This window comes from Pseudoliparis swirei, chromosome 7 (assembly GCF_029220125.1).
Source record: "Pseudoliparis swirei isolate HS2019 ecotype Mariana Trench chromosome 7, NWPU_hadal_v1, whole genome shotgun sequence".
Lineage (NCBI taxonomy): Eukaryota > Metazoa > Chordata > Actinopteri > Perciformes > Liparidae > Pseudoliparis > Pseudoliparis swirei.
This window is the reverse complement of record NC_079394.1, coordinates 22,509,642-22,523,066: the sequence shown is the minus strand read 5'-3', so window position 1 is coordinate 22,523,066 and position 13,425 is coordinate 22,509,642. Positions and strand designations below refer to the sequence as shown.

Sequence of the window (13,425 nt, the reverse complement as noted above, 5' to 3'; positions counted from 1 at the left end):
GTTCACGATCGGCATGAGCTGTTGATGTATATCTCGGGATTAGCATTTACACACCACATACCGAGGCGCCAACAGCGTGTGAAACCACAATGAACCCTTCAGAGAGATGGGTGGGGGAATAAAAACATGCCAACAGGAGTGATCCTTCGGTGTGGAGATCTGGCAATGACGTACTTTATCTTTCCAAAAAACGTGAAAGTGTTAGTTTGCTTGAGCAGAGAAAAACGTGCTCTCTATTTGACATGACCGTCATAGCAGAATCTGGCTGTTTTGGCAATAATGTTTTAAGAGCATTGCACGCGCAATACCGAGCTGCTGTTTTACGAGTAAAAAGAGAAGTCTTTGCAAGAGAGTTTTAAGATGCCAAAAGTGTAGTCAGTAACTTACATTGATATGGCTCTTATGCACACATAAAGTAAGCAGATTGACTTTTGATTTTATTTTATAATTCTATTCTAATTTATTTTACACGAAACAGCTGCAACAGATCAATGAGCAAAGATTAAATAACATAAGAGACACCATTCACTTTTTCATATTTATGTAAAATGTGTATGTACATGTAATAGGCATCAATCCGCTGCTGACATTCAAATGTGAAACAATATAGTGCAAGACCATCAACCGTTGAGCAGAAAAAACAGTACAAAATTACTAAATGAGTTGAAAATATTTGCACATTGAACATTTTTGCATTTTTAAGCATGTGTGACTACAATACATTTTTTATATATTTTTAACAAATATATATATTTAGCCAAATGTCATGTGACAGCGCAGCAACAAGAAAAGAAGAAAATCCATCTCACAGGCCTACATGTTCATTTGTGATGCAGATTGGTGGTTATTCTCTTAAGACATTCCAAAAAACGCAAATAAATGTAACATTAAAATGAAGAAATGGGAAAGGAAATTATGAAAAAAATGATGATCAAAAAATTTGCAAAAACAATCAGAAGGCGGCTTCTTCTCATCAAGCAGTCAATAAGTTATTCAACTTGAACCCTTTGAGGCGCTGCTCTGTTGCCCAATTTGTGTGCCTGCAACTGCCAATTAAGTCGACTAATCACAAGTTTTATGATTTATAATTACATTATCACAATGAGATAGATGTAAAATAACATTTCTGTTGCTGAGAGTTAGATAAGAGGATTATTACCACGTTCGTGTCTGTTTCTTAAAAATGAAGCTAGAGCTTGCAGATGGTTAAGCTTATAGTAGCAATTAGCTAGCCTGGCTCTGGTCTGCCTCCTAGCAGCTATACAGCGAACTAATTAAAACATTATGGAATTAGTTAAATCTGTAAAAAGAACTCTACAATTTAAGGGTTTGTACTTTTGTATAAAACCAGGTTAGCAGTTTACATCTGCTTCTTGTCCTTTACTAGGCTAAGCTAACAGCCTGCTGATTCTAGCTTCAGATTCATGGTCCTGACATGAGAGTAGTATCAATCCTCTATTCCAGCTAATGAAGCAACATTTTATTCTAAAATTCCAACAATGCAGCAAATTCATTGACCTGTAAATTGAGTGTAACAAAGTATCTACATATAGTGAAAATTATTTCAGTGAGGAAGGGCTTTTAGACCTACTACGATTAACTTTTCTTAAGAAGAAAAATAATAAACCCAACCCTTTTTTGTGGTGTCATCACACACCACAATCAATTCAAACATAATAATGGACATTTCAAACATCTGTAAATATACAAAGATAGATCGATATGTAAACAGGAAAATAGAAAGCAAAGTTTGGGATTTTGAATGCTTGTGCAAGTTCATATGTAGAATGAGATGTGACCAAAAGTGGGGGCGGGGGGGTCATTTTATTTGAAGACATTCTCAAAGGCGGGGCATTTGTAGGTCTTGAGTTTCTTGATGGCCTTTTTGAACTCCTTGCTGGACTTGTCCCACTTGTGGATGCCTGTGAGAAGGTACTGCTTATCCACTTTGCGGCCCATGATTAGATACTGGTTCCCCAGGTTGTCAAGCTGCTGGCAGGGGCAGTCCGCGCCATTCTTAAGGTACAACACCAGCGTCTTCATGTCCTTCTTCTTCAGGTTGCCCTCTTTCAACATCTTTTTCCTCTTCTGCAGGGTTACCTTGCGGTCCATGTTTTCTCGCGTCACCTCCTTGATCTTGGTCTTGAAAGCTGCATTAGAGAAAAGGAAAGAAAATAAACAGTTACATCGTGTTTAAAGGTGGATTAGTTATTGTACCAAATGTGTGTAATATTTAATTTACTTTCTTTTCTTTCTTTTCAAATACTTTCCCTAATCTTAACATGAAATGGGTTGACCCGACACATGATGAACGGCATTAACATTAACAGGTAGTGGCACATATTCCTGATGCCATTAAGCATGTTCCCTTGCTCAAGGGAACCATTCACTGAATCTACACTACAATGAACCAGACTCAAGAAAAATTTTGTGGAATGATTTAACTCTTTGTTTTATGCTAACTTTTCGTAAAATACCGCTTTGAGTATTATTACATTAACCAGACTGGCACATTGACTGTTATAGGGATGAGCATTACTGATGAAACATTATATCTTGGTATATTTACATTTATATCCACGTATATTGTAATATATTTTCTGGAAAATAAATTGGAAAATTATTGATTGATTAAATATCCTGAACAGAATTAGTTTTTTGTCAAATAAAAATAAATAAATTAAATAAATAAATAAAAATTCAAGTATTTCACCACACTGATGCAAATTTCATTGACTTGTTCACAACATCCTAATACATCAGAGATAATAAAGGGTAAACACAGGATGGTTCTATAGACACATTAATATATATTGCCCAACCCCTCACTGTTATATAATGTTGTTTTTCATTGAATTTCCGATTGTCATCAAAGTTTTGACGAAGATCCTTTAAGTTAGTTATGACCAAGATATATAATTAGTGAGATATTTTACAATTGAAAATGTAAAGCTGAAATTGTTTTAGAATTTCTGTACTGCAATTTCTACAATACAATATGTGCATTGTAGGGAGGTTTTGGGGGTGGATGGATGGGCAAGTGCAAAACCTTCACCCAGGAGACCTCTGCTTGTGTCCCGGGTGAAACCAAGTCTGACTAAATTTACGTAAAGTAACTACCTTAGCAATGTACGTAACATAAGCTACATAACTGAACTTAGGTTATAAGCATACTTATTTTAAACCAAAGTATGATCTTTTACTAAATCTAACTAAGTAGTGATGCCATGGGATCTTGACAAAGAGTCACTATGTGACGAGTTGGGAATGAGAGCTGTTTTAATACCAGTCATGCTTACGCTCTGCTTCTTACATTTTCTGTCATTTAAAACACACATACGTATGCAGATCGTTTTTATGAAGAAAGATGTTTCTTATACTTATAGTAAGTCCTTTACAAAAAAAAATCTATGCGATTATTTCGCACATTATAATTTTTTTCATATTGAGTACTTTCACACAGAATACAAATATTGTAAAGTGAAAGAAGCAATATCATTTTATTTAACCAACCAATCACCTCATGCAGCACATAAACATAACACAACAACATGGAGGCTTCCTGGTCCAAACTAAGAAATCAAACTTACGCCTCGCAATCAGGAAAAAGGCATCGTATACCACATCACCTCTTTTCATTCTCACCTTTCACAATAAAAGCCCAATGAAATAACTCTGTACCAGAGGGAATTCTAATTCACTTAGAGCATTTCGCTTAAAGTAGCTTGGTAACTATTTGACTCAGATAGACTGTCGGATGCCACTCCGGGTCCGGCTGCTTTCACAAATCTATTCAAACCTTTACGGAAAAAGTGCTGCAACTGTCGCAAATTTGCATTGCGGTCATTATGAATAGTTGTGATGCAAAGTATTCACAGAGTATTTCGCATTTTCAGTTTTTAAAGGTCATAAGTCAGTTTTTATTTCCGGAAAATAATGTATAGCTGTAAACCAGTGCACACTTAGGCTTTTACCTCCCTCTGACTCTCAGGCTTGTTTTTTAGATTAACCATACTTCTCATGATTGTTCACTGAACTCTATTTAATCCTTTAATCTCTCTTTCCCCCAGTTCCCCCATTGAAACAGAGCACGAGTCCGACTTTGGTGGTCCAAATATCCATATGTCCTCTTGTTTTCCACTGATCTTGTGACAAGGCAAAGTAAAGGAAAAAAAGGCGGCGCATGCTATGTCCAATTTAAGTGACGGAGCTGGTGTCAGTATGAATCATGATTCATCCCGGAGACAAGGTCTTGTAATCTCTACATTGCAGGGAATGGCCTGATTGAGCATGAATCATGTTCACACTCCAACAAAGATCTGGATACAACTTCAAGTTATGTCTAGGTTCTGAGACCAAATCCCTCTTGACTCACTTTTCATAGTGCTTGACATTAAAAATAACAAATTGGCACTTGAAGCTTCCAACATCTCATCTTTTCCTTTCTGCCTGTATCTCCCATTGCTAATTAAAGTGTTGAAAGAGAGCTGCCCTGTTTTTCCACATTATTAAGAATGCATATGCTCGGGATTAAGACTTTTATCCCCTGTCTCTCGTCTCTCAAATGGCCTCTGTGAGGAGGCTTAGTGTTCAGTGAAATATAAAAGGGCAGCGTCCATAATTAGTGAGTCATAAAAGAGAAACCCTGGCCTAACCCTGAGAGGACTTTGTCCTGATAAATCCTCCATCCTCGATAATCCTTTGACGCTATGAACTTTCTTTGCACCTTGGGGTTGTTTGAGAGCTTAATCGCTTCAGCAACTGCATAAGAAGCTATCAAGCTAATCGCGTCATTCGTGTTGGAGACGGGGCGTGGCTTATCTCCGTGGCTTTATCTCCGTCGCTTTGCTCCGTCGTAACAGTTATTATTTCCGTCATCTACCATGGAAGAAATAACAACTATTTCTGCTTTATACTGGTTGAGGACATCCCACAAACGTCGGAACATCTAGCGTATTCATGTTTGGGTTCATAACATCACCCGTAGGCACACACAGCTCGGTGAATTTCACCGACTACATCCGAATAACTGCCGCTTCCAGCGCTACAGCCAGTTAGATTCAACAACGGCAGAGCATCTCAACGCTGATTGGCTTTCGCAACGCAGCATTATGGTCTTTCCTCTACCTCCACTCTACTTTTTTTATTGCTTCGCTCTGCGCTGAATTAAACTTTTTAATACTCAAACATCTCTGCGACTTATTGAGTGGCGTAATAATCGAGCGACAAAACAAATTGATTATGAAATTCATTGCCAAATATTCTAATAATAGATTTTTATCGGCCTTCACCATCCGTTTGATAAATAGAGACTGTTGTTTTTTAGTTCCTTTACTTTTCCCTGTTCGTAGACTGCTACCAGCCCAAAAGGGCCATGTATTTTGGTGAAGTGGTGCTAGACGTTCCTTTTTTTTACTGACTGCATCTCATTTTTCTGCATTCTCAGTTTCTGTAACTCTGTAATGATTCATTCTGTACACATGACATCTCTTTCTTCTGTCCATCCGGGGAGAGGGATCCTCCTCTGTTGCTCTCCTGTAGGTTTTTTCCCTCTTTTCCTTGTGAAAGTTTTTTTTCTATTTCCTTGGAGTTTTTCCTGATTGGATGTGAGGTCCTGGGACAGGGATGTCATATGTGTACAGATTGTAAAGCCCTTTGTGGATAATTCGTAACATTGGGCTGTATAAAATAAATTCAATTGAATCCAACATTCCTTGCAAAAGCTATGAAAAATAATGTTCCTTAATTCGTAGATATCCCCCACCATTCCTTTGTATCTTGATTCTTGAGCAAAATATGTACTTCTTTATCCTTAAAAAAATATATCAAGTAATGCAATGTTATAATGGTTCTTCGGTCCGGAGGATTATGCTGACCTTTGACCTAATTCCCTCTGCCAGTTCAGAGGCACATACGAGACCTCCAGCTCCCGGGGTGTCATAAACCCAGCATGAGGGTGTGTACCGCTCCCCATTCACAATAATGGAAACACAAGTGATCTGATAATCTGAAGTGATCAGTACTGGGCTGCCCTGTTGTTTACAGCATTAGTAAAGGATAGGAGCAATTTGGCAGCGACAACAAAGTGAGCTGTCTAAGACCGAGGAGAGATTTAATTGAAGGGCACTGGAGTTTTTTTGGGACAATGAGGCCCCGTAAAACCTTAAGCATAGAGATAAATTGCGGTTGGAACAAAGTGTTGAGTAGGATGAGCTGTAAATCTGTTACTAGCTGACTGCTGCTCAAAATGGGATGTGTGTGTGTGTGTGTTAGAAGATTCATCAGGCAGTCTCAGTCCTTCCTGAAGAAATGTGCTGGACCGAAAAACGTGTTACGGTAACTCTTAAATAACTCATCTAACTTACAAGAATCTTTTCTCCCCTGCCAGCATGATTTCACACACAAACTACCTTAAGTCAAAAGCTCTTTTGGCCTTCTCTGTTTTTATCAACATAAAACCGCCAGGAAGAATCAACGCAATTGTGCAGGGCGTTAAATGATATAAAGGGTATTACGACAAAGAAACCACTCCACTGTTACCTTAACTGAGAACAGACCTTTTGCAACTTCCAGTAAGTTACTTTTTTCAGTGTTGAAAAAATGCTATTTCACTGCCAGGGGTGGGGATATTTTAGACATGATTGGTCCGTGCAGATAAATAAAGACTTTGATGCAATTCACAGGTTCCTTCTTTCTTCGAGCCTCTGTGGTTTTTCGATCCCTGTGTGGAGATGATGAAGATATCTATCTATCACATCTATTTTGTGGTCTTAATACAACTTTTTTTTTTTTAAAGAGGGTATTTCTGCTGCTAAAACTGCTGCTACTTAGCCAGTTCTTCCACTTTCAGTGAAGTAGCAGGATGCAATCAGAATGCTAGTCTAATCTTCCATTGGTGGGATCATGATTAAAGCTTGGGATTTTTTTCCCATCTGCATATTTTCTTTCACCTCAAGACAAAACATTTACTCGTGTTTGGCTTCAGCTGCTGTCAGATATATATGTATATTAAACTGAATTCCGTTGGCGTACTGAAAAAAAGCAACAAACAAATTCTTTAGCCTAGCTCGTGATATAACCAGTGATGCTATCTCATTAGATGTTTACCCGCTGTAATCACAGCGATGTTTGTTGCATTCCAGAGGAGGCTAGTCCCCCTTGTGGGTTCAAAGCTGAAACGTAAGCCACACACTGTCTCATCCTCGGCCTGGTACTAAATCTGTCTGTAAATCCTCACATGTCAGCTGGTGAGGGGGCTTATGACAAGCAAGCAAAACAACATCTGTCTTCATCCGAGATGAAACAAGCCAATTATGTGCCACTCTCCTCTTGGCAAACCGAGACTCGGACTGAAAAAAGGCAAGCCCTATCACCGCAGCATAAACAGCAAGGCAATTCGTTAAACAAATGTAACTTTTAACTTTTCATGGGAACATTGAAAAAAGTCTGTTTCCAATGTGCATCCAGTCTATGTTTGCCCGGAAAGGCACCTGGAATTCAAGCTGCCACAAGTCTCGGTCCAGCCAGGGAATAAAAAATGAAAGCCTAACATCTTGCATCTTGTATGTATCATGCGCATATTATTCCTGGAAGTCATCCTAACTACAATTCAGTTGATGTCTGTGTTTTTAATAATAGTCAAGACTTTAAATCGTACTGGGTTTCTCATGCAAAAACATCCACAACTAAATTAAGTTCCCCCATTAGCTAAAGACGTCCCCTCTTTCCTGGTTTGTTAGTTTAGTTTTCTGTCTGGTTTCCAAACTAAATCGGACTTCAGACGCTCAAATATAATTAATATCATCACGAAAGCTTTCTCTTAAAATTCTTACATTTGCAAATATTCCTACACTTGTCCAGACATTTTCTTGATTTCGAAAAACTACACCACACAACAAAGAATATGCCTCGAGAGGCCATGAAACCCCTTCACGATTAATGATATGAATGTGACGTTAAGACATAGACTTTACACTGGCTCTATTTGATCATTAGCTGTGTCTCCTGAGTTCAAAAGCTAATGTAACTGTAAGACAATCACACTTAATAATTTAAGCTTTATCAGCCTTTTAACTGATTTGTATCATCTACGGTGTTGAATTCAAAATTATATGAATGTGACGTTAAGACAGACTTTACACTGGCTCTATTTGACCATTAGTTGTGTCTCCTGAGTGATAAGCTAATGTAGTTACATTAGCTTATCACTCAGGAGACACAGCTAATGATAAGATATAGTCACACTTAATAATTGAAGCTTTATCAGCCTTTTAACTGATTTGTATATCATCTACGGTGTTGAATTCAAAACGCTTCCACACTTTACTTCGCAGATAGTTATGTCGCAATATTATTTGTTTAGAACAGAGACTTTCCTCCATATTGCGTTAGCAAAGACAACAATTGCTAAAAAGGCAACATGACATGCAGTGAATTTTTAAAAGCGACCATCACTTTAGTAGAACACATGTCTTGTTGCACTTACCACATAAGCAACTTGTGTGTTCTATGCAGTAAAATAACAGTTTTTCTTTAAAATAATTAGGTGACTTTGAAGAAAGCATATATGGCCCCTTCACTTCCCTCTTGGAAAGGGCTCTCTAACGGCAAGGTATAGTGGTTAAAATAACTAAATTAATGAACTAAACTAGACTTTATTATGTTCATCATATCACATATTTTACATACAAACATGCATGGAATTTGGTCTCTGCCTGGGGAGCAACAAGGGGTTCAGTGTCTTGCTCAAGGACACTTCGACATGAAAATATGGGGAGAGCGGGGATCGAACCGGCTACTTTGCAGGACGGCCATGAGCTACTAACTAAATAGCCTACACTGACACTGAGTGGTGTGTTTACGGACTGTTTTAAAACTTGAAGATGGAAGATACACGTGATGTAATCACATCTCTTCTGATTTCACGGTGCGCTCTGATATATGTCAAGGCGTATCCGAGTGGGGTGTGTGTGTGAATTTGCATGTTGTGTGTCGTTGCAACGTTGCGTTAAGATGTCCAAAGGACGCTTACCGAACTCGCTGGCACACATGTGCTCGAGCATGGCGTCTGTTTTCATTTCGTTGTCACACGGAGGGCAGACGGGAGAGAAACCTATGGGTGAAAAAAAAGAGGCAAAATATAAAATGCTAATTACAGTGATACCAGCAATTAATAATTCACATGGTATTATTCACATCACAACCCACTTGGCATGTGTTTTGAAAGAAAAGAAGAGAATCAGAAGGGAAACAAAACACTCATTTCTCATTTGAAACTCTTTAAAAAACATACCCACATTGCCCTTAAATTCCAGTTCTACATTTCTGCACACACCTTACCTCTGTGCAGGCAGAGATCCTATCTAGTGTCTGGTCTCTTGGGCTTCATATGCTCTGATGACTTGACCTCAGTGAGGAATGTCTTCAGCTTTTATAGCCAGCTGTAACAAAGAGCTGCAGTAAACACTCTTCCTCACTCTTTGCTACATTGAGACTAATGAAGCTTTCCATGAAGCTCGACGGTGACGCATTCACCTCAAATGCACAAGAAAAGGATTTGAAATGTGGAAGGAACAAATGGTAATGATATTCAATCCAAGCTTGAACATAAAAAAATAAATTAAAAAGATAATAATAGCCGGCCTAAAGCCCAAAAAAACGACTGAAGACAAAGAACCCAAAATGTGTTTTTGCCAAGAAGTAATTCAGTCTCGAGGCATATTTACGAATATTTTACCAACACGATTTCTCACTTTTTTTTTTCAACTACCGCAAATGGTAGCTTCATGCCAAACAGCTGAGTTCACTTTCCAAACCCACTCTGCAGGACGCTGCATTGTGATTGCAGCGTCCAGCAGAGTCTAAAGAGTTTAATTAAAACCGAATGCATTTCAATGTCACAGCCTAGACCTGGAATTAGTGTTAGTGTGTGTATGGGGGGGGGGGGGGGCTGCCAGTTGTTCATTACATGTGTTTAACGAAAGCTTGTGAAAATAATACCCAGGTGTGAGGAGCTTATAAAAACAGACACTGTTTACCGAGTCACAGGGTCCCTTTGCCTATTTTAGCCTTTAAAATCAATTATCACCATGCTAAGCACTCTTAACTGACCTCTATTAACGATCATTAAGGGGCATGACTGAGAAGAGGGTACGGTGATTTGGTTTCAGCTTCATCAACCTCAACATTAGTTATTATTACTTTTCGGGAAATATTGATGGCAAAACAACTGAAATCCTGTGATCCTCCCAAGTAACAGGCCCTGTGTCCTGTCCCGCGGACCGCCAGCTTTATTTATCACCTGCGCTGATGACAAATGATAGCAGGTGATGTCTGCAGAGCGTGGAGCTCTGTGTGGTCCCTCTTTTTCCAGAAAAGCAGTCCTCTGTCCATCCATACCACCATGTCAGTCAGTAACACCCACCCCCCCTCTGCAGTCACGCGGGAAATGTTCACTTGACAGATACAGTGAGCACTGTGATCCACAGTCCCCCCAATTTATGGCCAACTTATTCAGCCAAAATGTCCTCAATTGGTGTATTTACTGCTCAGCATTGAAATATAAGTAAGCGGATGATTCCGTTGATGATAGAAATCCTCCTCTATTTCATGGTGAGAGTGAATGAGGTGGTTGTACTTTCCCTTCCCTGGTGGTGTCCACCTCACTTAGCCAATAAGAAGGAATACAGGACCGAAGCTTCAAACCAAAACTATTCAGAAACAGTCCAAGCTTTATTTTCCCTGAACATGTTGCTCTCGTTCTTTTTTTCAGGATTTTTCTGGTATTTTTCGGCTCGGTCCATCGGGTTTGTGCTGGAAGAGCATTCTTCTGGACTCTGTTACTGCATCCCCACTGATGTTGCATGAGGTGTCTGACTCTGTTTCATAAGTGCCACACAGTGCCAACAGATTTGGGGAATTTGCAGCCAAGGAGCTATTAGTGATAGCCTCCAGACTGGATTTTAATATGCGTTATTTGGACACTGTTTTTCACGAATTATGTCTTTCCATCTTTCGTCAGTTTTAACGCATCAGTCAGGGATGCTGCGGTAGAAAATGGAAATTAATAGATGCATGTATTCACTGCTGGATTTACTCCCAGCATTGTACTCCAGCTCAACAAAACACCTTGGAATAAATCACTACCATCTGTAGTGCTTTTTACTCCAAGTAATATATTGAGCAACTTCAAGTTCTTATGGAAGCCGGAGTTTGGCCGTTTAGAGATTGAAAAAGTAAAAGGTAACCGCTTGAGACGTTCTATAGGGAGCATTGAGGGGTTGATTGGAGGTGGGTTAACATTGTTAAAATGAGTTCAAATCCAGGTTGTCACAGATGATTTCCCCCCTAAAAAGGTTGTATTTGGTTTGTTTGTGTTGGGATTTGCATCTGCAAACACACCTCCAGCCCTGAAACAACATTCTCAAACCCATTTAAATCCCCGGGTGTCGACTTTTACACAGGGCCGAAGTGGCGGCTGTTTGTTTTCCCAGTGTTACTCAAGAGTTACTCAAGAGTTAATTCAAGTCGATGTTTGGTTATATTAAGGAATCACAAATGGCAGCATTGGCTGAAAATGGCTAAAGAAAGAAAGAAAGAAATTGACACTTTTATTTATTCCAGTGTGGAAATTTTTCTCTGTATTTGATCCATCCTTAGTATTTAAGGACAGCAGGCTGCAGTGAAGCACCTGGGGAAATATGTAATCAGTAATTCTTTCTGATAAACTGTAAGTCATGGATCCAACAAGAAACTATGAACTCGGGCAGTGGCTTTGAAATGTCACTTTGACCTCGATGTATGTAAATATGATTTACACAAAACATTACACAACAGAAAACCCAAATCTCATTTTCTGTCTGGTCACCATTTTCTTGGGAGGGAAGTTGGTGTATGTGTCAGAAAATGTTGCTCAACACCTTTTCTACAACCAGGTTAAAACCAGGATGGCATTCACAACGTGGTATGGTTTATTTGTCACTATTTTCTGGAATTTAAAACCCCAACTTTCTTTTTAATTCGCTGAAAAAAAGTATCATAGTCTATTATGAAGAAAGAAAAAGTCAATTAGTTGATGACATAGCAGAAAATATGCTTCTATTGTTGTTTACCTAAAGTACAGAAACTAAATTATACCCCCTCTCCATCAGCTACCACCAACTAAGGCATTAACATCACAGACGTCCCAACATATGTGTGACAGGTATGTGGGTCTCGGCTAATAATGAACACCGACCCGTCGTCACGTGTGTATTACCTGTCGCTTTGGTGGCCTCGGTGGAATTGGGCTGCGTCATAGCAATGCACACTTCGTCTTGCGGAAACTTGTCGCAGGTGAGCATCTCCGGCCAGGGGAAGCCGAACGCCTCCATGATGGGGATGCAGCCGTCCCGCACGGCCTCGCACAGCCAGCGGCACGGGTAGATGGGCCGCTCCAAGCACACGGGCGCAAACAGCGAGCAGAGGAGAAGCTGCGTGCCTGGGTGGCAGTTCTTGTGCACCAGGGGCACCCAGCTGCTGGCCTGCTGCTTCACCTCCGCCATGGTTTCGTGCTCCAGCAGGTTGGGCAGCAGCATCTGGTTGTAGCCAACGTTGTGGCACAGCCGCAGGTCCTCCGGGATGTCCACGCACTGGGGAGGCTTGCCGTAGCTGCGCCCGCCGGTATACATGTCCGACTTCCAGCTGAGGTACTCGTACTCTGATGCGCTGCTCACCGAGATGAGCGCCACTGTCGCGGCCAGTCGGATTATCCTCCAGAAGGATCCAGGAGCTGACCTCATCGTTTTGTTGTTGTTGTTGTTGTTGTTGCAGAAATTAGATTAAGGACAACACTTACTTCAAGAAGAAATTCAAAGTAGAAACAAAGTGTGTGTGTGTGGGGGAGGGGGGTACAAAAGAGAGAAACTGCATGAGCTGTGCTGATGAATGTGCGTAAAGTCCACAGGCTCTCTCTCCTCTGGCTGCAGCCCCCGTCGCGCTCCGTTGGTGCGTCTGGCTCCTGCGAGAGTTCGGGGAGGTAGAGCGCTCTGCCTGCCTGCGCCGAGCTGGGAGAAACAAGAGCGGATTGTAAAGTTGGCTCCAGCCAATCGGAGTGCGCCTGCGCCTTTTGGCACTCTGCTGTCAGTCAAAAACGCTTAATTACACAGTTTGTAAAAAACTCCCCAGGAGCCTCCTCACCCCTCCTTTCACTCCCCTGCTCCTACTTCCTTTGTGAAAACCAAACACAGAATTATAAAAAAGTTTAAAAAGTAACAAATTTTCTTTTTAATATAGAATGTAAAAGTAACATCAACATATGTCATTCCATCTATGTTTGGATCAGAAAAAAAGGAGCAACTCGGGAAAACAAGTGACAAATCTTTAACTTGCAGTTGAATGTTTAAAAAATGTTTAGAAGTGGATTTTAATACCTCTCGAAGTGCACTG

General features: G+C 40.1%; 1 protein-coding gene across 1 annotated transcript; it reads right to left on the bottom strand.

Moving 5' to 3' along the window:
* Window positions 1-524: 524 nt before the first annotated feature.
* On the bottom strand, window positions 525-13,007 carry sfrp1a (secreted frizzled-related protein 1a). Its single transcript, XM_056418391.1, has 3 exons — window positions 12,257-13,007; window positions 9,032-9,112; window positions 525-2,150 (listed from the first exon to the last, which is right to left on the bottom strand). Exons 1-3 carry the CDS (start codon window positions 12,777-12,779, stop codon window positions 1,825-1,827), a joined length of 930 nt encoding a protein of 309 aa, XP_056274366.1. The 5' UTR covers window positions 12,780-13,007; the 3' UTR covers window positions 525-1,824.
* Between the last annotated feature and the right edge of the window lie 418 nt (window positions 13,008-13,425).